Source organism: Neopsephotus bourkii, unplaced genomic scaffold (genome assembly GCF_033783945.1).
Source record: "Neopsephotus bourkii isolate Nb327-2 ecotype Australia unplaced genomic scaffold, CSIRO-AGI_Nbou_v1 NB_1706, whole genome shotgun sequence".
Taxonomy (NCBI): Eukaryota; Metazoa; Chordata; class Aves; order Psittaciformes; family Psittacidae; genus Neopsephotus; species Neopsephotus bourkii.
The window spans coordinates 186,807-210,221 of NW_026902180.1; the positions used below are offsets into that span (position 1 = coordinate 186,807).

At 39.3% G+C, this 23,415-nt stretch overlaps 1 protein-coding gene and 1 non-coding gene across 7 annotated transcripts in view; both read left to right on the forward strand.

Moving 5' to 3' along the window:
• The window catches only part of MRTFB (myocardin related transcription factor B), a 78,444-nt gene extending 64,478 nt beyond the window's left edge, over nucleotides 1-13,966 (forward strand). For 5 of the 6 annotated variants that reach the window (XM_061376092.1, XM_061376093.1, XM_061376091.1 and 2 more), the window contains 5 exons: nucleotides 1,382-1,537; nucleotides 4,404-4,562; nucleotides 4,843-4,980; nucleotides 6,590-6,650; nucleotides 8,537-13,966. In XM_061376092.1, the coding sequence (XP_061232076.1) occupies nucleotides 1,382-1,537; nucleotides 4,404-4,562; nucleotides 4,843-4,980; nucleotides 6,590-6,650; nucleotides 8,537-9,075 (1,053 nt within the window). In that variant the 3' untranslated portion in view covers nucleotides 9,076-13,966. The remainder of the gene's footprint in view (nucleotides 1-1,381; nucleotides 1,538-4,403; nucleotides 4,563-4,842; nucleotides 4,981-6,589; nucleotides 6,651-8,536) is intronic. The other variant, XM_061376097.1, reaches the window with a different exon arrangement.
• Nucleotides 13,967-20,166: 6,200 nt separating this feature from the next.
• TRNAT-CGU (transfer RNA threonine (anticodon CGU)) lies at nucleotides 20,167-20,238 on the forward strand. The gene has a single exon. It is a non-coding gene; the product is annotated as a tRNA-Thr (tRNA).
• The last annotated feature ends 3,177 nt before the right edge of the window (nucleotides 20,239-23,415 follow it).

Below are 23,415 nucleotides of genomic sequence, written 5' to 3' on the forward strand. Positions count from 1 at the left end.
AAATGGGTGTTTGAACTTCTTGTGTGCTGATGGCTCGTAGTTAAAAACGTGAATGCTAGGTTGTAGGACCCTACTGGACCTATAAAAAGAAACCAGTTACACAAATATTATTTCTAGACTGATTATAGGTAGTATCACAGTGACTAAATACAGCATAAACCAAGATAGGTTATAAATGAAGAGGTTTAAGAGTAACCTTACCAAACTGAAACAGTTTAACCTGTTGGTCAAAGGTAGATACCCAGTACTATTATTGGGACTAGATGAAGTCTCCTGCCACCCACATGGTTATTGTGCCAGCAAAGTATTCTTTCAGCCCCAGCTTGTACATGGCTGCTGTAGCATGTTGTGGGCTGAGGCTTCGCTGCTGCGTGTGCACAGTTGCATTTAGCAACATTTATGAGGACTGTAAAATTCTGATTCTTGCACAGTCCACCGTGCAAGAGGTGGTTCTTGGTAACTATGCAGCCAGACAAATCTTTGTCTAAATTGTTTTGAAATCCTGCTAGCATTCTCTAACAACCATAAGCAGCAGCTTCTGGTATTTCATTTTATTGATATTGCAGAAGTTCTAACTACCAGCTATAATTTTCTTTCCTTGGGTTAGACATGCTTCTTGCCTTTTACTGGCCATTAAAAACTCCTTTGACTATAGAATCATAGAATCATGGAATGGTTTGGATTAAGGACCTTAAGATCATCTAGTTCCATCCCCCTGCCATGGGCAGGGACACACTACACCAGGTTGCTCCAAGACCTGTCCAGCCTGGCCTTGAACACTTCCAGGATGAGGCAGCCACAGCTGCTCTGGGCACCTGTACCAATGCCCCACCACCCTCACAAAGAAGGAAAGAGCTCCTTCTATCTGTCTTACCTAAATCTCCCCTGTTTAACTTTGAACCCATCACTCCTTTGTCCTATCACTACAGTCCCTGATGAAGAGTCCCTCTCCAGCATCCTTGTAGGCCCCCTTCAGATACTGGAAGGCTGTTCTGAGGTTTCCATGCAGCCTCTTCTCCAGGCTGAATTATGATCATCTTAAAAACAACCTTTTTCTTGCATCATCAGTTTTGTCTTTCTAGTTATTCAAACACAGTTCTTATAATCCTTTCTTGCTGGTTATGCTCTCTCTGTCTCTTACACTATTTTCATTGCTCTTCACTTAATCCTCTCCACTTTATGTTCCATAAACGTTCTAAAACCTTTTACCTGGGAACTCACCAGTAGCAGAGTAAAAATTTTGTTTCCTATACACAGTTCACACTCATCCTTCCCAGAATACATGCTATCGCCATTCTGCAGAATCTGTGCAATAGATTTTTACATTATGTAATTTACTGTGAGATACAGATAATGCATATATTTTATCTTCATCCTTTAGGCTCAATCACAAGCTGGAAAACAGACCCCATCACAAATACCTGCTCCTGTTTCTTCCTCTGGTGTGGTCCAGACAGCACCTCAGATGCATACTCCACAATCAAAACAAAACACCATCACGCAGCATGCACTTGGTCATACCCAACAAATCAGAAAGGTTTGTGGATAGCACAAGCATTAAGATACATAGTTATGTAATTATTTCTAGGCGGTGTCATCTGCATCATATGTAAATGGTCAGGGCACCTAATATCTCTCTACCATGGTTTTCTGTGCAATACAATGGGCTTGCAACTTCTTTTTCCAACATTTCAGTCCACGCAGGACTTTTGGTTTTCAGTTGAAAATTAATACAGAAGGCTAAAGGACTTCTTCTCTTAATGGTAGTCTTCTGGCACCACTCTTACTACATTCTTCCACATGCTTGGCAGAAGTGGGATACCAGGTATTTTAGTCAGTTTCTCTTATTTGCTGCTGCTTCAAAATGGAGGATTCCTGTAGGCAGTTCTTAAGAGAAAGCTTTTCCCTATGTCTTCAGAGATTTATTCTTTTAAATTAGTTCCTTTTAGTTTCCCTGCTTTCCTTGTTGGTTTCATCATTACTTGCTAAGAAAGCTATGGACTCAGATAGTGAGGATGCAATTCCAGTGAGTCAGAACCCTACCATACCTATGATAAATCTCTTCCTGAGTAACGCAGGCAGTGATTCAGAGAGATCCTTCTCTTCCTCAGTCAGTTCTGTAATGTCCCATTCCAAAACAGACATAGATCAGCACTGGATGCACAGCTGAGAGTGCCAGTCTGGTCATGTTCATATGGTAACACGGATCAATCCAACAGCACCAGTCATCACAAAAGAAAGGGCTTTCTCTTCCTCTGAGCCTCTTTCAGGCTGACTTCTGTTATTAGGGACTCAGAGATACCCTTATTGCTTCTTTACCGGTGCTAACAACTCCAGGGCTCCTATCACTTAGTACTATCACTAGGCAAGGTTTTTCAGCCTTTCCCAAGGAAAGAGTAATTCAGAAACAACTCAGATTTCAAGATGAAGAGGCTAATTTTTACAGTAATTTTCCTGTAACTGTTACAAAATACCTAAGCCTTCAAAGTTTATATTTCAGTTTACAAAAGTGCATCATAAAAAACATGTTCTACCTGTGCAGTGTCCTCTAATCTGCTTCTGCTAAGGCTCTTGTTCAGATAAAAGTTACCTCAAAAGATGTACAATTATGCCCTGCCATTTTCTAGACGCCTGGCTAATAAAGGGGAGCACGCTAAATTTGCACCACTCTTCAGACTGCTTTTTCATTCTGTTTCATTTCATCGACACTGAGCTTATCCTACAGAAGTCAAAACTGACATAGTGACCCAAAAAGAGATTTCATCCAGGTTCCCTGGCATTTGGTGAGGGGCTGGCTAATCTTACCTCATTAATTTTGACAAGTCACATATGGAAACTTTCCAGTCATCCTAAGGTGTATGCTTGTGCCAAACTAGCGGTTTGCTTCATCAGCTGACTACAGGTTCCTTGAAATGATTGCAGGAGATAACCAAGGATTGAACCCTCTGGTCTTTCCCCCATTCAGATCAGTTGTCATGGAGACAGCACAGTTCCCAGCAGAGTTCCCTCTGCATCTAGCTGTCCCGGAGCTGAACCGCCTGCCAGTCCTAGCTGGTTCTCTCACACATATACTGCCAACTCTTACACAGGAGACCAGCAGCATAATTGCACTGCTTTTTGCATTAGTGTAAGATACTGATGTGATACAACACATCAGGACAGTTTTTATGCATTGAGCATTAGCTCTACCTCTCGGCTGTTTACTTTTCATGAGGTTTGGCTATTTCAGCAGGCAGATTGAGCTAATGAACTGTGAGTGAATAATGCTACTTACTAATTTAACCTTTTTTAGTGAAGTTGGTCTTCCTAATAGTTATCACCTCTATAAACAGTTTTTTCCCAGAAGCAGTTTCCCTTGAATCTGTCTAAACTTTCTCAGGTAGCTTAGATTTTTATGTAAACCAGCTGGTTATTCCATTTGTTTTCTCCTACACACTTGAGATGTCTTTTCACATTGTAGCTACCACATGGCCCTTGTCTCATTACTGAATGAACTGAAAAACATCTCCTCAGCCATTCCCCCCCAGTGCCAGACAGCTGGAAAGTACAAGTTTTCACACAGATGATCGAGGGAGCTAACAAAAAACTGGATCAAACTTTTTCACAGCAGACTTAATTTGGTATTTAGATGGTACTACACAAAGCTTATCATAGCTTAATCTCCATCCCTAATCTAAGATTTGTCACCTTTGTCATAAAGGTATCTGGGAGTTACTCAGTCTTGCACACTCATATATTCATAGCCCCTCTTTCTCTCCCTTTAACTTAAAAATATGAGAAGCAGGATACTGCTGGAAATCATTTGCAGTGACTGTATGGACTATCAGTCAAAGAAATAAAAAGTTCATGTACCAGTAACCAAATTTATAGTTGATACCCAAGTTCATCACTTATACCTTTTGCCTCTCCCTCACTACTCATAGATATTTTTAGATAAAATAAATTAGAATTATATGGCACAAACTAAACCATCCTATCTTAAAGCAAGGACAAGTGTGGATGTATATACTAGTTTTTTATCAGGTCAGCAATAAATTAAGTTTTATTGACTGTCCACTAGGTGGGGAAATCAGGTAGCCTGTAATAAACTGTTCCATACTCTGCTGAATGTATTTGGGAAAAATTGTATTAGTGAACTTTCGTCATGCTTCCTGAAAAATTGCAGGGAAATATTTTTAGTTATCAGTGATGAATGAAACCACATCGCAGCACAGAGTTTCTTTCAAACAGTAATTGTTCTAGATTTACAAATTATTCCCCCAGCGGTAAAAATCTGTACAGATAACATTCCCTTAATAGGGAATTTAAACAAACAGGTCTTAAAATTTATTAATGTCTTTTACCCAATGTTATTAATTAAAAAACCCAACACAACCTAAGACTGATGTATTAATCCTTTACAGGTTTTTCCACCCACCACATCAAATACAGTATTTTCCTATCAGACTGCACCAGTTACAACACCTTCACAGTCTTTTATTAACGAGACATCAAACTCTAACATTCACACTGGTGGTAACCAGGTCCCCTCTGTGCAGAATGGACCTGCGACTCCTAATAAGGTAAGGCTAGCCCCACTATGTTCCATAAAGTTCAGGTTTATATTATTATCCTTAAAGTACATACCGCAGCTCACTCAAGGAGGAAGAAAGTTTTGTAGATTTTAGTAATGTATATGTGTATGTATGTGTGAAGAAATTATTATTTTATCCCTCAGATTACCTATATTATTGATATTCGTTAGTATGTAGGTCAGTATGACAATACAATCAGCTGTAGAACTTGGTCAGCTTGAATTCACTAAAGCCTGTTGTTCAGTCACTGTTTTGTTATTTCATGCAGCCTGGTTCTCCATCTCAAGCTCAGCCTTATATTGTTCAACAAACCCTTTTCAACAACACAGTATCCAAGACAAAAGATCCTCCTCGGTATGAAGAGGCCATAAAACAGACCCGCAATATTCAGACATCGCACCGTGAGGTATTTATTTTCTCCTTTTAGTCTATTAAAAACATCTTTTTTTCCTTTAGATTTATCACAGCCATTGCTTATTTTAGTACTTTGTTTGGTGTCAGGATTGTCTAACATACCCTGTTACTGTTTTCATAACTGCATTTAACTACAGGACTCCCATTTCATGATTCTTTTTTATTAAAGGAATAGACACATATAAGCAACTCTTACAGTATTCAGTTGGCAATACATGTAATGGGATAATGCTGCTATTGCTACTTAATAGCTAGCCTTCACCCAACTTGTTTCAAGGATGTATGATACCCAAACTTCAGGCTTAAAAGAGAAAGTAAATTCAAGTAAACTTGAGGAGAATGTGTTTGTGTTTATACACATTTAGGCAGACATTATATACATGAGCCCATGAGCCCATTATATACATGAGCTTGCCTGAAAAGAATCTATACTGGGCTTGATGAATAATTCTACAGATTGCTTTGTCAGTTTACCACGATACCCTTTCATGTTGGACGAAAGTTGCAAACAAAACTAATGAGCATCCCTAACCTCGTGTGTTTCAGAAATATTCCAAAAGATAAAGTATTGAAGTGACTTACTATTGGTTGCTGGTTTCATGGTGGCAGACACTCAGACAGAAGCATGAGTTTCTAGTGCCATTCCATATGTTCTTGGCATATGTGAGGCATCCTCACAGTGAATGCACACAGGTCTTACGTGACTGACTGCCAGTTAGCCTCCCCACTGGCCTCTCTTCAGGAGGTAGATCTTGGGATGACAAATTATTTCACATCTCCATAGTATAACCAGAGTTACACCAGGTTATAACAGTTATACCAGACAAAGGTTATAACAGAGTTACACCAGAGTGTAACAAATTACTTCCCATCTCCAGAGTAAAACAGTGTTTTAAACAGTGTTTTAAAACACTTTTAGTTTTTGAGACCATCGTGAAAGTCTCTGTTTTTCCTGGAGAGTTTTTGAAAGAATGGATTTGTGGGGATTTTTTTTAACTTTTGCTTAAGGTTCAGATATTCAGGAGATGGCTGTTTAAAACAAACAGATAAACAGTTGATGAAAGCTTCCCCTCCCCTTTAAGAAAAAGAAAAGAACATGGATCTACAGATTGGAAAAAAGATAAAAAAGAAAAAATACCCCAAACCTACAATACCAAACACAAACAAGGCAACAACCAACAAAACCATACCTAACAAAATGCATCTTGCATGATGGCTATTCGCAGGCTGTCTCTGAGAGAAAACATTTCAGGGTGCACCCCCCAGAGCACAGCAGTTATTGCAGATATTTATCCTGGTACAAGACAGGGTTAGTAGTTGTCCTTCTTAGTCCTAGTTTTCAGCACTCTTCTGGCTTGCCTTTGTGAAATCTGTCTTGCTTCACAGATCTTTTCCCTATTCCTTTGTATTGAAAATGACCACAAGGATTCACAAGTGTCTCTCCAAACTATTTCTGTGTTTTCTAGATTGACAGTTTCATATGAATAATTTTAGTCTTGATCATAGGTTAGTACTTACGTACCATTGAGAAATGTTAGGCTCAGTCACCTTAGGCATAAACACTACATGAAAAAGGATAACTCTTTTCTCATGCATTACAGATTTCCAGTGCACACAGTCAGCAGATGGATGATCTTTTTGATATTCTCATCAAGAGCGGAGGTAAGCTATGTTACGTCTGTCTGATACAGAGATTAAAAACCTGAGAATAAAAATTCAGCACTATACTGAAATGAATGAAAGGAAAGAATTCTCCCAGGGAGAGGAGATAGATGCTCTACAAACTGGATGAAACTTGCATTTCTGAAAGTTTGCATTAATTATCTATTAAAGGAAACATTTACCAAAACACATGCAGTCAAACTGCTGTGGAACTTCTCTGCTTGTAAGTTAGCCCAGGCAGACCTCTGTAATAATCCACACAGCATTCAAATGATTAAAAGAATGCCTTAGGTTACCACAGATGTATTTTATCAAAATTGAAAACGTTGAGCAAGTCCATATAACATATATTGAAATTACACAAAAAATAGAATAAGAGTTAAAGCAATGTTGATACTAACATTTCATTAAATATAACCACGTATTATCAGCTCTTAAACATCAAAGACACATTACCAGAAAGAGTATGTATGAACTACATCAAGGCATTGATGAGTAAAAACTTTCTGTGTCAGTTGACATAAGGAAGCTATCAGAAAGCAGACGAAATAACTAGAGTAACATACAAAGGTAGCTTTGCAGTAGGAGGTGGCTTTCAGGCATAATTAGGCTTTGGAGACCAAGAAGCCATTCCAATACTGGGAAGTGTTCTGGTGCCAAGCAATTCAGTTAACTTAATGTTTTGTGCTACTGTCATATAAGGATCTTGACAGCCATGAATGCCAGGACAGAAGTGACTGATTGTGAGCTATTAGAAGATTTTAGCCATATTCTAAACATTGCAGTATTTTCTCTTTTTCAAAGCAAATTGCGAAGTCAGCTGGAGAAAACGGAGTAGACAGTGACAGACTGACATAAGTTACCCGTGCAGTGCACAACTCAAGCTAAATGGAAGAATGCTGTCAGTGCTTTTATTGAAATATTGCATGGGTAGTTTGAACTGGAACAGAGGATATAGGAAACATTGCTGTGCTTACTTAGATCTTCAAGTTTTCCATTACTAAACCTATTTGTAGGTTTGTGAAGCTGCAATAAAAAGGCAGCTGTTTCCTGATCATCTTAATGAAAAACAAAGTATTCAGGGCTCTTGTACTTACATAAGCGAGTTCTACAAAGAAAAATACTTAGTTTATTAAGGCACCTCAAGAGTGTGAGAGGGTCCATTTAGTAATGCTTTGCTTTTTTACTAAGTAATCCTTTTCATAGATGCTCTCACAGGTTTTAAGGATGTGTGATTTGCTTGGAAAACTGGTGCAAAATACATTGTCAGGTGTACATTTGCTGGCAGAAACATCACCTGTGTTAGAGGATTTATTTCCATGTTCTGTTCTGTCTAATCCTACTTTTGGATTACATTAATGTATAAGAATTAATTGGAACTTATACTTTATTTCCTTTTATTGTTAATATCACTATCTTACATGGAACTTCTTGACAGAAAGAGTAGTTTTAGACCCTAGATTGATCTCTGTGACTCTGATCATCAAGGTGGACATAGTACTAAACAGGGATGGAACTGGAAATTGAAAATATGTTGGTTCCATAATTATTCTGATTAGTCAGAACTATAAACATGAATGAGGTAAAGTTAACATCTAGAAAATTGTTCCTTTTTTCATCAATATAAATATTCTGATTGGCTGAAATATTACTGTAAGCAGAACTCTGGAACTTGTTTTAAAATACTTTGTTGTTCACAGAGGTCACCTGACATAATCTTATGTATGTAGGGTTAGTATATCAGAACAGCAAAATTGCTCCTACTCCGTTGAGTTCACTGTGGAAGCATCTCAAAGTGTGCAAAAAAGCAGTGGATGTTGTAAGCCTAAGGATATGTCATTATCTTTTCTGTATTCAGTAGTGGAGTGGTTTTGGTTTTATTACAGAGATTACCCTTCCAATAAAGGAGGAACCATCTCCGATTTCTAAAATGAGACCAGTAACAGCCAACATCACTACAATGCCAGTGAACACAGTGATATCCCGCCCACCACCACAAATACAAATGGCCCCTCCTCCTGTGTCATTAGAACCAACCACCAGCTTGTCTATAAGTTTGGAAAACCAACTTGAAGCCCTTTTGGATGGAACTTTACCATCAGGTAATGAAATTCCTCAACTGACAAGCAGTAACGAGGACAGAGAGTCATTTTCTTTGATTGAAGACCTCCAGAATGATCTACTTAATCACTCCAGCATTTTAGATCACTCTCATTCACCCATGGAAACATCCGACCCACAGTTTACCAGTAATAATTCCTGCCTGTCTCTTGACCTTCCTGATGCAAATTTGGACAATATGGAATGGCTAGACATCACAATGCCCAGCTCCTCGTCAGGACTCACTCCTCTCAGTTCTACTGCCCCCAGCGTGTTTTCCACTGACTTTCTAGATCCACAAGATCTGCAGTTGCACTGGGATTAAGCTGTAGCCAACGAGAACACAACCTGTGAGTCTCTTTACAACAGAGGTCCATTATTATTGCAGTTAAGATAAATTAAGACAGTAGTGTTTGAAAGAACAAATGCTTGAAGGTAATTCCATACTGATTTTCAAGTTTACAACAGTGAATTACTTTATGCTCCTAGCAGTAATGCAGATCAGGGCCCTCTGAAAGGTGTATTTCATAATTCAAGAAAGGATGATTATACTTACTGATTAAAAGTACCCCAAGGTAAAATACATCACAAATATTTAAGAAAGAAGTTATGTCTTTGACTTTGAAATGCTTAAATGAGAAACACAACGTGGCTAAACTTAGAGAAGAAAATGTCAGATTTCAGCAGACTGTATTGACAAAGTGAGCAAATGTTTGGGGGAGGGGGAGGTATCGCTGCACTTCATTGTTCCTGTGGATAGCCTGAGCCAGGTTCAAAATGAATTGTGAGGGCAAAGGCAAGTAGAAGCACTGGCTGGTTCAGTGAAATTTCATATATCTAGTCTCTTAATTTGTTCAATTGTTTTTATATTTTGGTTTTGAGGTTTTTTAAACTCTTCCCCTATACTTTAATCATGAGGGAAGAATTTAACCACATCCAAAGGGATATTAAGTGTAACTGAAAGAAATCCACTGTAGCTACACCAGGTAATATTGAGAACACTGAATTTTCTATAGCGATGCTCTGGATTTAATAACTAGGTTTTAATCTGTATATCAGACAGTTATTTTATAAGACTCTTTTAACTTTGTATAGTTTATTTTTGCAAACAGAGAGGAACAGTGGTCTTCAAACAAGAGATTACTGTAATGGAAATAATAAATATCCTAATTTACTGTGTGCTTGAGGATATTTGTTAGATCGTTGAATCCAGTATCTCAGCATATTAGAACAGTTTGAGGAAGTAGAAAAGTCCAACTCATGCTGTTGTGCATTATGATCCTGCAAGCATCTATCCCAGTGCCCTCAATAAAAGATGTTTGCAGGATCAGACCGAGTTGCAGGGACAGTACTGACAGGACAGCCATCATTTCTTATTGAATACTTTATCTATTGAACAGCTTTGCCTACCACTACATAACATCAGGGAAGCTAAACAGAGAAGCTGCTCAGTGAAAATCCTAAATAGCAGTATCAGGATGTACTGTTTCATGGTAAGACATATTTCATACCTGAAATAGATAATTGCAAAAATTAACCTCTTACCTCAAAGCACAGCACATGGAAATACTGTTTTTTAAGCCCTTAGTAATTTTTTTCAGTCTATTATGAAAGCACGTGGAAGACAAAAAAAAAAAAGACCACAAAATGCAAACAGAAGTAAAATACTCTGACATTCTATGCTTGTCACTCAGGTGATAGCTGTTAAATGTTGCCATAGATGATGTAGGCTGATAATCAGATATAAAATTGGAATTATTTCCTACTAGGTGTTTCCTAAATTAAGATAAATTACCCTATTTCCTGAACAGTGGAAATGTGATCGTATTTTCTAGTCTGAAAACTGAGCTCATTGCAGAATTCCTTCCTCACCACTATCTTTCAAAAACTAAACTTTGTAGGAACTAATGGGAAAATGCCCTGAAGCTTTTGCTTACTTCTTAGAGTAATGATGTGTGTCAGAGTATCAAAGAAATAATGAAAACAGAAAGTACCTGTTAACTGTTTAGCGACCTCTGTCACATTTTATGAAAATCACCACAGTGTCATGGTAACATGAAACAAAATACTGTTGTCAGAAAGTGTTGTGGAATTAACTGCAAATTTATGTCTCCAGGTGCACAATGCAGCCTGGTTTACTAATATTACACAATTCCATTGGCTTTAGATAAAATAGTGGATTATATCAGTGGGTTAGGATTTAAACTGGCATCACATGTTTGCATCATATCCAGCTATCAGCACTTTAAATCATTATATATCTTCAATAGTTTTACAGGCCAGGATTTACTTTAATCTGAAACTAAGTAAAGAAAAACAATCTGTGGAGATTTTCACAATGAAAGATGAATCTGAAAGACATCCTTCCTTAGTGCTTCTTGCTGTGCCTACAACAGTAGTACAATATTACACATGGACTGTCTGCCTTAAAATTTCATGGTATAGGACTCTCCAGTAACGCTGAACAAACACATTCAACTTTTTGCATTCCTTTTCATCATATGATCTTTGGAGCTAATACTCTGAGATACTAAGTGCCCTCAACTGTTAAGAGAATAGCAATTAAGGACTCTTGGTCTGATAGGAACAACTTTGAATGAAATTTAGTGTTCTGCAGTACTGTCAATTTATTATGTGTAATACACCAAACATCATACCACGTACATGTGGTTAGAGTTAGCCCTTTTTGATCCTGCCTTCTGATTAAGAGGCAAGTAAATTAATTTTTAGAGGACAGATAAACCTAGAGCAACTGTACTGTCATTTTGATGTGCATGTAAATAGAGCTTAAAACTGGCAAAGTCATCTTGCTACAAAACTATCCTTATTGACAGTGTAGAATGTTAACTAATCCATAGGAATCTGTGTGCAGAAATAAACCCAAACAGGTGAGATGTGTTGTTATCAGTACAGCATAGCTTTCTACTCTAAGAGTCTATTTGAAAAAAAAATAAAAAAATAAAAAATTAAGGGATCATTTTCGTTTCTGAAGTACAAATACTCTAGTGTAGGGAATGTGTGATTATTTTTTTGTACATTTCAGACTTGTGTATTAAACCTTATATATAATGGTTTGCTTTAGACTTTGTTCTGAAATGTGTATTTGCCATAGTTATAATGCCTGTTATGGCAGAAATAGGTTTGCTTAAGACTTCTGTGTGTGCATGTTTTACATTACAATTTTTGTCACACAAGTACAATACATCTTTAGAAATTTAATCATGACCGTGCAGTTCGACTGTGCAGAACTGAATAATTCTCATTAAGAGAACAGTTGCAAAAGGAATGCACTGGCACTAAATTTGCCATGTAATGGCTGCAGTATACTAATGGAACATATCCCATCGAATGTGTTGTTAGTAGATCCTTCAAAGTAATTAGGAATGCCATTTTATCAGTGTGAAAATCAAAAGTTGGCGTTTACACTTCTAGACACTGAGAGAGCTCAGACATATTTTGCACGTCAAGAGGAGTGACATCCTGCATTTAATACAGAAATGGTATTGGTTATGCACTTTTTGTGCCATTCAGCATTAGTTAAGGCAAGTAAGTTTACAGGCAATTTTTTTTTTTTAACATTATATATTTCAGAAATCTTTGTCATAAATCTAGCAGTTCTCTCTGAGAATAAAATGTATTTATGGCAGGTGTTCACTACAGAAATTGAAAGTCTAATCCAGCAATGTGGGCTTGCAGAATCAGACCTTTAAAGTTGAGGCAACAGCTTGCCACAGCTTTCAGAAATAATCACTACTTAATACTGAAATTTCTTCCCAAGGTACTTCTAAATTCACCACCAGGAGTTATGTTCAAGAAAGCGGGTGATCAAGATGGAAGTTTCAATGTTAAACTTCAATGTTAAACTTCAGTGTTATGTATCTCAAACATTCAGACGCCTGAAAAGTGCAGGCACTGTAGTTGGAAACCAGGCACAAGCTGCTGAACTGTTTCAAGGCAGAGAAAATGCAATCACAGAATACATGTAACTGGAAGGGCATTATTGAATCAAACTCAGTACAGCTCACCGATGTAAACTATTGGTATTTGGATGACATCTTCAGTGTATTATAAACTTAAAGCAAATCCTATTAAAACTGGAAAAAAATTCTTTTGTTTATCTCTAGTTAATGATCTGTTGAAACTTTACATTGTGGTCTAGTAAGTCACCTTTTGATGACTTCTAGACCATACTACAGATGGCTTTTAACACGAGAATGGAGTTGCATATAGTATACACATAGCCAATAAAGAGCATCCATAAAACCTGAAGTAATCTCAAATATTACTTTTATACCAATTTGCTAGGAATAAATAAAAAGTGCAAAAAAGAGACACGTACATCATTCTGTAGTGTCCATACTGACTAAAGACTTTTTAAGTTAAAAGTGCTATTTTTAGAAACCTAGCCAAAAAGCCATTCTAGCTATGAGAGAAAAATCTCAATAAAAAGCAGGGAATGGTTAATAACTATATAATCACACTATTTTTATAAAAAATACAGCTCAGATATTCAAAAGACAGCGTAAAATAAATTATAATAATATAGAAATTTAAATAGGAACCAAAGTATTGCCATTTATATTGCCAAAGGAGGCACTTTGTATTTTGAAGCATAGGAAATTAAGTCCCCAGAAGTATTATCCATGCTTTTTTTTAAATTAAGGATGTAGATATTTTGAAAGCTGGTTTTGATGTTTAACAGTACAGATTTGTTTTTGTTGTTTGAGAAATTTGTATTAAGTACTAGCACAGGCTTTTTTCCAGATAGGATTTTTCTTCCCAGTACTGCTTGCAGTAGAAATAATGCTAACCCTAGTAGGTGTTTCTTTTCTTATTTTCATAGTCATAATTATGTCTTAGCATCTCATTTTGTGGAAAGAAGAAGATAGACACCTGTCTCTAGGGCCCTCTTCATTTAAGCACTACTTTACTAAATGCAAATTATGGCAATCAGGGCGTCAGTTTATGTATTGCCTTTCTATAAGAAACCATGATGCCTTTGTATTTGCTGTTTGCACCCCTAAAATCAATTCCATATGTTTGAATGCCATATGTTTTGCACATTGTACTGTATATATGTAATGCATACTGTATTTTTATATGTGTACTACATTTATCAAATATTTTGTACATAGTGGCAATATTGTAGCTACTGAGGAAATGTTTGATATTTCAGCATTTTTGCTAAGTGTCTCAAATAAAAAAGGAAAACTGTGTTCATTTGTCCATGCTTACTAATTAAAATGAAAAATATCTTGTAATAATAATCACAAAATCAGATTAATAATAATCACAAAAAATGTGACATTTGGCCTATGTTATAAGTACACTTCTAACAAAAAAAAAAAAAAAAAAGAAATCTGCACTTACACAAACCCCAAAAGATTGATGGTTTACCTTCAAAATCAGCCAAAATCCGGAGGAATAGACTTCCTGTACTCTCACAGTTTAGGTCTGGACTTTTTTCTTTTTTTAAGCAATACTATTGCATTAATTCCTTTCCTGTTTTCTGTTCTTTTCACAAGAGTGGGTAGGATAAGAACCCAGACTTTTCAGTGCTTTTGTCACTTTAAAAAAATGCAGTAGAATAATTTACATAACACAGGTAAAATACAGGTGTGATACTCTTCAATAGATTTTAAATGAAGTGGCTTCATAAAAAATTAAAACAATTGCAGTCTATGACCTTTCTATATAGCTCATAATCCATGCAGTTCTCATTTTGTAGTTTGTCACTGGATTTTTTATATGATGTGCAGCTGCTTGGGTTCACCCCGAAACACAAGCACAAACCTAAGCAGCTGTGACAATGCAATTGCAGAGACATATTAAGCAATTTTGGACATTCCCTACTCTTTTCCACAAAGGCAATACACCTTATTTAAAAAGTCTTCTAAAGTCTTAACACAGAAGAGGACTTAAAATTATGCAGTGCATGCAGTGATGGTGTATGACTGCGTAGGGGTACTAAAGAAGTCACTCAACAGCACTAGTTTAAACCCATCTCCATGAAAAAGAAAAATTGATCAAAACTCAAAATGCTGTGATAAGACCTGGTAAAACATAACATGATTCTAGTATGTACTTTGTTAACAACAGAGTCAAGCCTCTAGCAAAATTTTCTCAGGATAATCTCTTGGGTGAGTCCATAGTGTTTCCTGGTGGAAAGGGGAACAAACTGCAACACTGAAGTCATGTATAAAAGCAGTCCTAAGAGAAATGGAGGGAGTCAGTGTTCTGGCTCACAGTGCCTGGGTGAAAAGGAAGGAGGAAAAACCTGGAGTATTTTCCTCACTAAAAGTGAGATTTTTTCAGGGAGGCAAAACCAACACTTTGAAATACAGACTGAACGGGACATGCTAGAGAGGTGTACGTTTCTGCTTAGAACCTCTCGTGTCAGTGTCCTGGAGCAGACTGGTGGAATGGTTCCACTGCTGCTCAGAACAGGCCACATAGAGCTTTGAAGAGGCACAGCCTTCTAAATCAGGCAGACTTCTGAAAGTTCTCCAGGTAGTTTAACCTCATTTGTGAGTCAAATGCAACATTTTGTTCACTTATGCAAATGAACTTCTAAGGCCTCTCAGAGTGAAGTCAAAACCAATTACGCATCAGTGCAGATTACTGGGTGTATTTCACCTTCCAATACAGACTTCCGCTCCTCATTGAGTTAGACTGTCTGAAACAGAAATAATCCCCAAGTTGATATGGGCATTCTTTTCAGCTACAAAATACTGTGATTCTGTTGTATACCATGTTAAAGGAAAGGAAATAGTGTATCACATTTTTCTAAATAGACGCTACCTGTAATTCCCTAACAATGAAAAAGAATTTGTAAAGAAAACCCCAAGTGAGTACAAAGAATAAGTCTCTGTGAGAGAAGAAGGGATATTTCATAACTATAGTAAGGCAAAGAAAGGATAAAATTATTTCTGGTGTATAAAAGACTGCACCCATTTTCATTCATGACTTTTCCAAATTATTCTAAGGCTTTTGAAATGCGCTGGATTGTGGGATTTTGCATCTGCATTTTGTATTCTGCTCAATTTGTGTTCTAGAACATAACATTTCTTCAGAATGAGCTATGAGCTGATCAACATGCACAAGCTGATTTTCACGATGAAGCTGCTTCATTTCAGTATTTACTATGATACTTGTGGAGGCAGTCCCTATATTAGATCATCCAATCTTTCCTTGTTGAAGTCTGTTCTATGCTGATGACATCAGAACTTGGGCAAATACTCATAAAACTGAAAAAATAAAGCCTATTACTATGCCCAGTAAATTGCATAAAATACATTTTCTTTATGAACATAGCCATTCTAAAAGTTTGTAGGCTATAATTGCCACCAATTTCCTTTCAGCTATCACACACCAAACACGAATACTGCAAAGGAAGTGCAGTACTTTTTGACCAAGCATTTGTGCATTACAGAATTTATAGTTGGAATATATCAGAAATAAAACACTTGAGTTTGGTGCCAACTGACTATTTGGGATTTTGATTGTTTTACAAAGACCAAGAAATAAATAAACACATAATCCTCCCTTGAAAACTGTGTTCATATTAGTATTAAGGTGTAACCCCTAAGCCAAGAAGGACTGGTGAAGCTTGAGATTATGCTGAATGAACTTCATCCACAAGCTAAACCCTGGTTTTCAATAAAACCTGAATATATAAATTCATATTAATACCAACCTCATGAAGTTCAACCAAGCCAAGTGCAAGGTCCTACACCTGGGTTGGAGCAATCCCAGGCACAGCTACAGGTTGGGTTCAAAGGAGCCTGGTGGAAAAGGACTTGGGAGTGTTGGTTGATGAGAAACTTAACATTAGCTGTCTTCAGTGTGCGCTTGCATCCCAGAAACCAACCATATCCTGGGCTGCATCAAACGGAGCGTGACCAGCAGGTCAAAGGAGGTGATCCTGCCCCTCTGCTCTCATGAGACCTGTCTTGGAATACTGTGTACAGTTCTGGTGTCCTCAACATACAAAGAACATGGAGCTCTTGGAGCAAGTTCAGAGGAGGCCACAAGGATGATCAGGGGACTGGAGCACCTCCCATATGAAGATCGGCTGAGAAGGTTGGGGCTGTGCAGCCTGAGGAAGAGAAGGCTGCGTGGAGACCTAGCAGCCTTCCAGTATCTGAAGGGGGCCTACAAGGATGCTGGAGTGAGACTCTTCATTTAGGTACTGTAATAATAGGACAAAGGGATCATGGGTTCAAACTTAAACAGGGGAAGTTTAGATTAGATATAAGGAGAAAGTTCTTTACTGTGAGGTGAGGCACTGGAATGGGCTGCCGAAGGAAGTTGTGAATGGTCCGTCCCTGGTGGTGTTCAAGGCCAGGTTGGACAGAGCCTTGGGTGGCATGGTTTAGTGTGAGATGTCCCTGCCATGGCAGGGGGGTTGGAACTAGATGATCTTAAGGTCCTTTCCAACCCTAACTATTCTATGATTCTGTGATACTACACCATGTTCTACAAATGGCCATCACCACATTTGTAATTGTACAATATTAAATGCTATATACTCCTATTATACTCCTCCTATGTATTATACAAATGTTGCTAGGGTGACATATTAGCATATTTGTACTGTCTCAAGTCAGAGATGTCACACAGATTTCTCCGCACCCCATACTGTAATCTACAACCCCACCAAGACCTTGCTAAAAGAGAAGTTAAACTTAGAGGAGCATCTGAGATGTAACAGCTAGAGGCTTGGTTTGGTTTGGTGTTCTTTTCCTTTAAGTATTTTTCCATAAATTTATACAGTAAGAAATATTTACCTTCATGTAAAATCTTACTTCAAGGTGAGCCTCCAGTCTTCTCTGCAGAAAAAGGACTGCAGGGCCACTCTATGGTAACACTGCATGTTTCCTGAATCCTTCCAAGACAACTCTTTCATAAAGCTAGGACAAAGTGTTAGCTTGCATAATTGTTATCTGAGGAGCACTCCAGCTACCCTATAGTATGTCTTTAAAAACTCAGTTATACAAATTCTGCATGAATTTGACTGTTCCCCTTCTATGTCCTCAAAAAAGTCAGGGAAATCTGTAGCAAGGCTTAATTTTGTATTTTAAAACAGACATTAAAACCCTCTCCTAAAGCAACACCTCCATCTCATAGTGAGGCTTATGGAAGGAGGGAAAAAAACCAGTGATTATTTTCTCCTTCCAACAAAATCTCTGACATTATCTTTTCAGCACTGGAATCTTCTAAAGACTTTCCTTTTGGAAATTCATGTGGTGTTTTAAAGATTTTGTCAGAAAAGAACAGTGCATAAGGAGGATTTATCATAAAGAATAAGGACTTTTGCACAGAGCTCAAACAAGGGTAATGACCGGCATAGAAGACATTCCCAGACAAACGTATGCAGGCATCAGAAGATACCACAGGCAGTAACATGTTTTAAATCAAACTTACATTTTTAGTTTTGCAAACTACCATTTTGATAAACTAGCTCACCATTAAACAGCTCCATATTATTGCATTTGAGCTGAGAGACAACCACTTTTAGTCCAAATACGTATATCGTCCTAATCTATTCAGAAGATATTCATGATTCCAAACTGAACTCTCAGTCTCCCTATACAAGAACTTTAGCATTAGAAGTTTATTTACTTTGAATTAGTTGATTAGAAATAGATTTACCGTTAAATACTACTTCTGATGCCAACCAAATACATTTATTAAAAATGGAGTCTATTTGGAGAGATACAACTCCTATGAATAGCACATGTAAGTCAAATAGTCCCTCTGCTTCCTCCCAGCACAAAATCAACTTCTCAGCTCACAAAGATACCAAAGCATGAATAAAACAAATGCAGACATGAGCTGCACAGGAACTGTGATGAGAAGTTACAAGTGGCAAGTATGGCACATGAAAGAGCGTATTTTGTAGTAAGTTAGCAGGCCAGAAATGGAAGAACATCAGTCAAAACCACTTTATTAAAATCTTAACTCCTTCCTGCTGCCACCTGGTCACACTAATTCCCTCTTCTTCAGCCAGCTTAGAGAACTGCTCCTTCGAGGTCACCCTTCACAAAAACCGCTGGTGTGAGAGCTCAGGGAGGCAGTTTCCACTCCTACAAGTCACCACAGTTGTGAAGTGCTGCACTGACTGCAGTGATAAAGAGTAGAACTCTGCAGCAATATTGTGGCTTTCCAGAGCCCAGATGTGGGTATGTCCTTTGAAGCTAGGGATAAGCAAGACCAGCAGATAAAACTCCAGCAACTCTTCGGGTAGGACAGAGTATCAGTTATACTTGTAAGGGCTAGAAAACCAGAACAAATCACCTCTGGGGCAACTATCCCAGGATAGCAGCAAACACATTTAACATGGGCTGACCACCCACTGAAGTAATTTAAATCATGTACCTTTCATTGTGGGAGATGTGAGTTCAGACTGCTCTGTTTGCTGGAACACAGAGTTAGCACAGAGAAGCTGGGAAATGGCAACTGTTAAAAACCTGACATTTGTCCATTCAGCCAAGCCATCAGGTGTGAATTTTCTGATGACAGTTCAAAGAACATCCCAAAATGATACAGATAGATCACTCTCCTAAGACACCTGCATTACAGCACCACCAGGTAAGTAACTGACCTCAGCCTTTCCAAAGGTACCTGTCAACATGTCCACATGCTTCTTCCACCAAAAAAAGACGAGTGATCAGCGCTGGGATCAGCTCCCCCAAAAGACAGTGAACAAAATTCCTATCATGCAGGAAGGTGGGATATAATTTGGGTGCCCAGCAAAAGTTTCACAAAGAGATTAAAAGGATCTCCACAATGAACAGTAAATGAAAACTAAAAGCTTTATTTTTAGGTCACACTTGTAAATATGCAAGAAGCCAAATCTAGAAAAACATGTATTTTAGTATCTTTTCTGCATTTCACAACATGAAGCTTCGTATGGAACAAGTAGTGGGCACTTAGCAAGTTTAATTTAATATTTATAATTTAATTTTTCTTTTCTTGGAGACGGAAAGCTTTAACACCGCTACCCCCCACCCTCCCTGGTCAGGAGGAGGACCCCACATTCCAACACACTGACCTAAACGCCGAAGTGTCACCGTTTGGTAACAGAACTCCGTCCGCCACCGCTGCCCGTCCCGCCCAGAGGCGGCCCCTCAGGCCTGCCCTCAGCCGGGGGGAACGCGCCGCAGCCCGGGCGCGGGAACTGCTCCGGTCTGGCGCCGAGCAGCGGCCACCGCGCGCGCCCCCTCAGCCGCGCGCTCCCGTCCCCTCGCTCCACACGGCCCGACAGGTGCCGGCGCACGCGCAGGCGCACGCGGCGGGCAGCGGGACCGTCGCGCAGAGCGGAGGCGGCCCGCCCGCTGCTGGCACGCGATTGGCGAGGGCAGACGGGAGTGGCGCCAGCGATAGAAGGGCGTCCGGAGAGGCGGTTAACGCAGGCGCGGTGGCCAAGTGGTAAGGCGTCGGTCTCGTAAACCGAAGATCACGGGTTCGAACCCCGTCCGTGCCTTGGCGGGGCCCGCGCGCGTGGGTCTTCCTTATTGTTTTTAGGGGACGCGGCGATGGGATGCCAGCGCTCTAGCCCTCCACCGGTATGGTACCCAGCAGAGCAGAGGCGAGCACCCAGCAGCGGTCACCGCCCCTGGCAGGGTGGAGTGCACCGCACAGCGGTTCGCTGCAGCACCAGCACCTCGGCGGTTGCGGCAGGGGGCGGTGCCGCACCTGCCATACCTCGCTGCTTCCTGCAAGGGGCGGAGCCGTACCTGCCATACCTCGCTTTCTCCTGCACTTCCGCGATCACACCTGCACTTTACCGCACCGCACTGCGTTGCGCGCATGACAACGTCTCCATCCGCATCTGCTACACCACCAATGTTTTTCTTCAGACCACCTTCCTCCGGGGTTAAGCCGGTACTCTAGGAACACTCGAGCTCACCCTGAAGAAGCAGAAGATGATTTCAGATGTGCAAGGAAAAGACGCGTATCAAAGCCAAGTGGAAGCCCCGTCACACTCATTCCTGCATGGTGGCTCCAAAGCGCATGCTGGCACCCACCAAGACACAAGTTTGTTCCTGTGAGGAACAAGCGAAGTCTCTGCACACTCTCGTTTGAAGAGATCTTCTCCACCGGTTGATCATCCAGGTTCCTGGGGCCTTTCATTGTGATTTAATTCTGGTTGAAACATGAGGTTTCTTCCTCTGTCTCACTAACCACTTAAAAGTATTTGCAATCTGGTTAGTGTTCGTTTCCTAATTTTTAAGCAGGAAAACGCCCTGTGACACTGGAAACAGTCACAGCAAGGGCTGGTTGGTTCTGTCAACCGGCGCTGTGCAGTGCTCACCCACGCCGAGCACATGCAGACCCTGGGCCCTAGGACACACCAGCCAGGCTCGCACATGAATGGAACCAGCGACAGCCTTGGACGCAGATAAGCACTTAAAACCATCCTAACGACAGCAATAAGAGCAGCACTACACATTAATATCAGCACTACAAATGGAAGGAAACCTCTATTGATTCATGTTTGATATTTGCTTGCCATTTGGAATTTCACTGACCTTTGGTTTTGTTCTGTCTTCTTCCTGACAAATTTTCTTCTCATATTCTGCACCATTGTTGTCTGGAATCAAAATTGTACAATTGTAGTGGGAACAAAAACCCTGTCATTAACTACTTACACCACATTTTGTAAAACCTTTTAACATTATATACGTACATTGTGTTGGTAGGTCAAAATCATCATTCAAGTTGTAAATTGATTTAAAGAAGGGCTGTTGCCATTTATTCTATATAAGGCTCTCTTTTCTTGTTATGAAGATTATATAACAATTTATAATGATATATAATTTAACATGATGAAGATTATCTGACTGCATTAAATACATGTAATTCAAATGTCTTCTTTTTTTTTTTTTTTTTGCTGAGTTTACTGGCAATATTCCCGAATCTCCAGAACCACTCAGCAAATCTGGCATAATCTGAAGAAGCATCAGCAGAGAGGAAATGGGAGCGCTTACCTTCCAGCTCAGTAACTGCTTTTTTGTTGTCCTAGATATTTTCACTCATGTACACGAAGGACACTTGAGGAACAGCCATGTCCCTGAAGCTGCTTTCATAAGAGGACTTTCAAAACTAAACATAAAAACCCAAATCAATGGCAAACAATGTTTCTGATAAGTACTTTCTGTTACTACAACCTCAGGGTTAAACCCGGTGAGGAGCTACGTTGCCTGTGGTGAGTGATGCTTTCATAAAGTCTTGTTTGTTTTGCAGAAATACATTTATAAGCCTGAGCCAGGTACACACCAGAGCTATGGCTGTCCCCACACAACAACAGCTTGAGGCCTGTGAGTCGCTGTTACATGGCACAGACACACACACAGATCAGATGAGATCGTGCAGAGCCCATTTGTCCATAGTTTGAAGACAGAACTTAACATTTTGCTAAATTACATTGCTCAATTATTAGCACAATAATAATATTGCTAAGTAACATTTTAAGATGTCTTATAGTTACTTACTTTACATTAATTTTGTAATTAGAAAACTGTTTATGAAGTCACAACCTAAGAGAAACAAGTGCAGGCCAGAAATTGGTTAATCCAGCAGCAGTTAAGATGTAGAAATAATTAACATACCACACAGGTTTACTGCCATGACATATATCCATTTATATGACATTAAACCTTTTGAAGGTTTTTGAAAGTGTTACTATATTTGCCTTCGGCTTCCTACTTGTCTAGGCAACGCAACACCCAAATTTTAACCTTTCCACACCCCTAATGACACCTCTCATCACTCCTGCTACAATCCCCCACATCCTCTCCAGTTGCTGCATTTTCTTCTTGAAATGAAGACCCAGCGTGGACACCCTACTGCTGCTTACACTGAGCAGATCATTTCTGCACATCACAACTCACAGAAGAACACTGTGAGTGATAAAGTAGGAACTTGGATTATAAGCCTGAGCTGCCATAGTGAGAGTGCCTCAAGAAGCTGTATGGCTGGCATCATATCCCATGGCATGAGTACAAACCATCCCAGGTGGCACATGTGGCTCTGTCCCCAAACTGGACCCTATGATGGGAAATTTAAGCTTGAAACTTCCTCTCAGTCAAGTTAAACTTCCCCTCTATCCCCCAGCTCCAGAGAACCCCATGCCACCCAGCATCCTGCACACAGTATGGCAAGTGCCCTATAGCAAGTGGTTAAAACAGCAGCCAGAGTCTGATGGGGCTGTATTCCAGGGTAGAATCTGCAGCAGGGAGTCATGTGAAATGAGTCCTCTCCCAATCCAGCTCCTAGTATCCATCATTGAGCCATTTTGTAGGAATGGTTTACAAATCCCTCACACTGTGCAGGCTTACTGGTGAAAGCAGAAGGTGAAGCAAATTTAATTTCATTTCATCATTTCTGTCATTTTAACAGAGCCTCTTGCTGCTTTTTTTAATTGGGTTTTACATGTGACAACCAGTATGACCAACAGAGGACAGCACATCCATTTCTTTTAATGATCAAAAGAACCTGAACTTGAAGCTGCCATTCACTTTTTCACTCAGGAAATGAGAGTGACAAGGCAGAGTCGCGCCATGTGCCATAAGCCAGCCAGCTTAGAAAGGCCTTTTTAGCAATTAACTAGAGCTGTTTCGAATTCCAAGAGATTACTTACAATAAATCTACTTCTGAT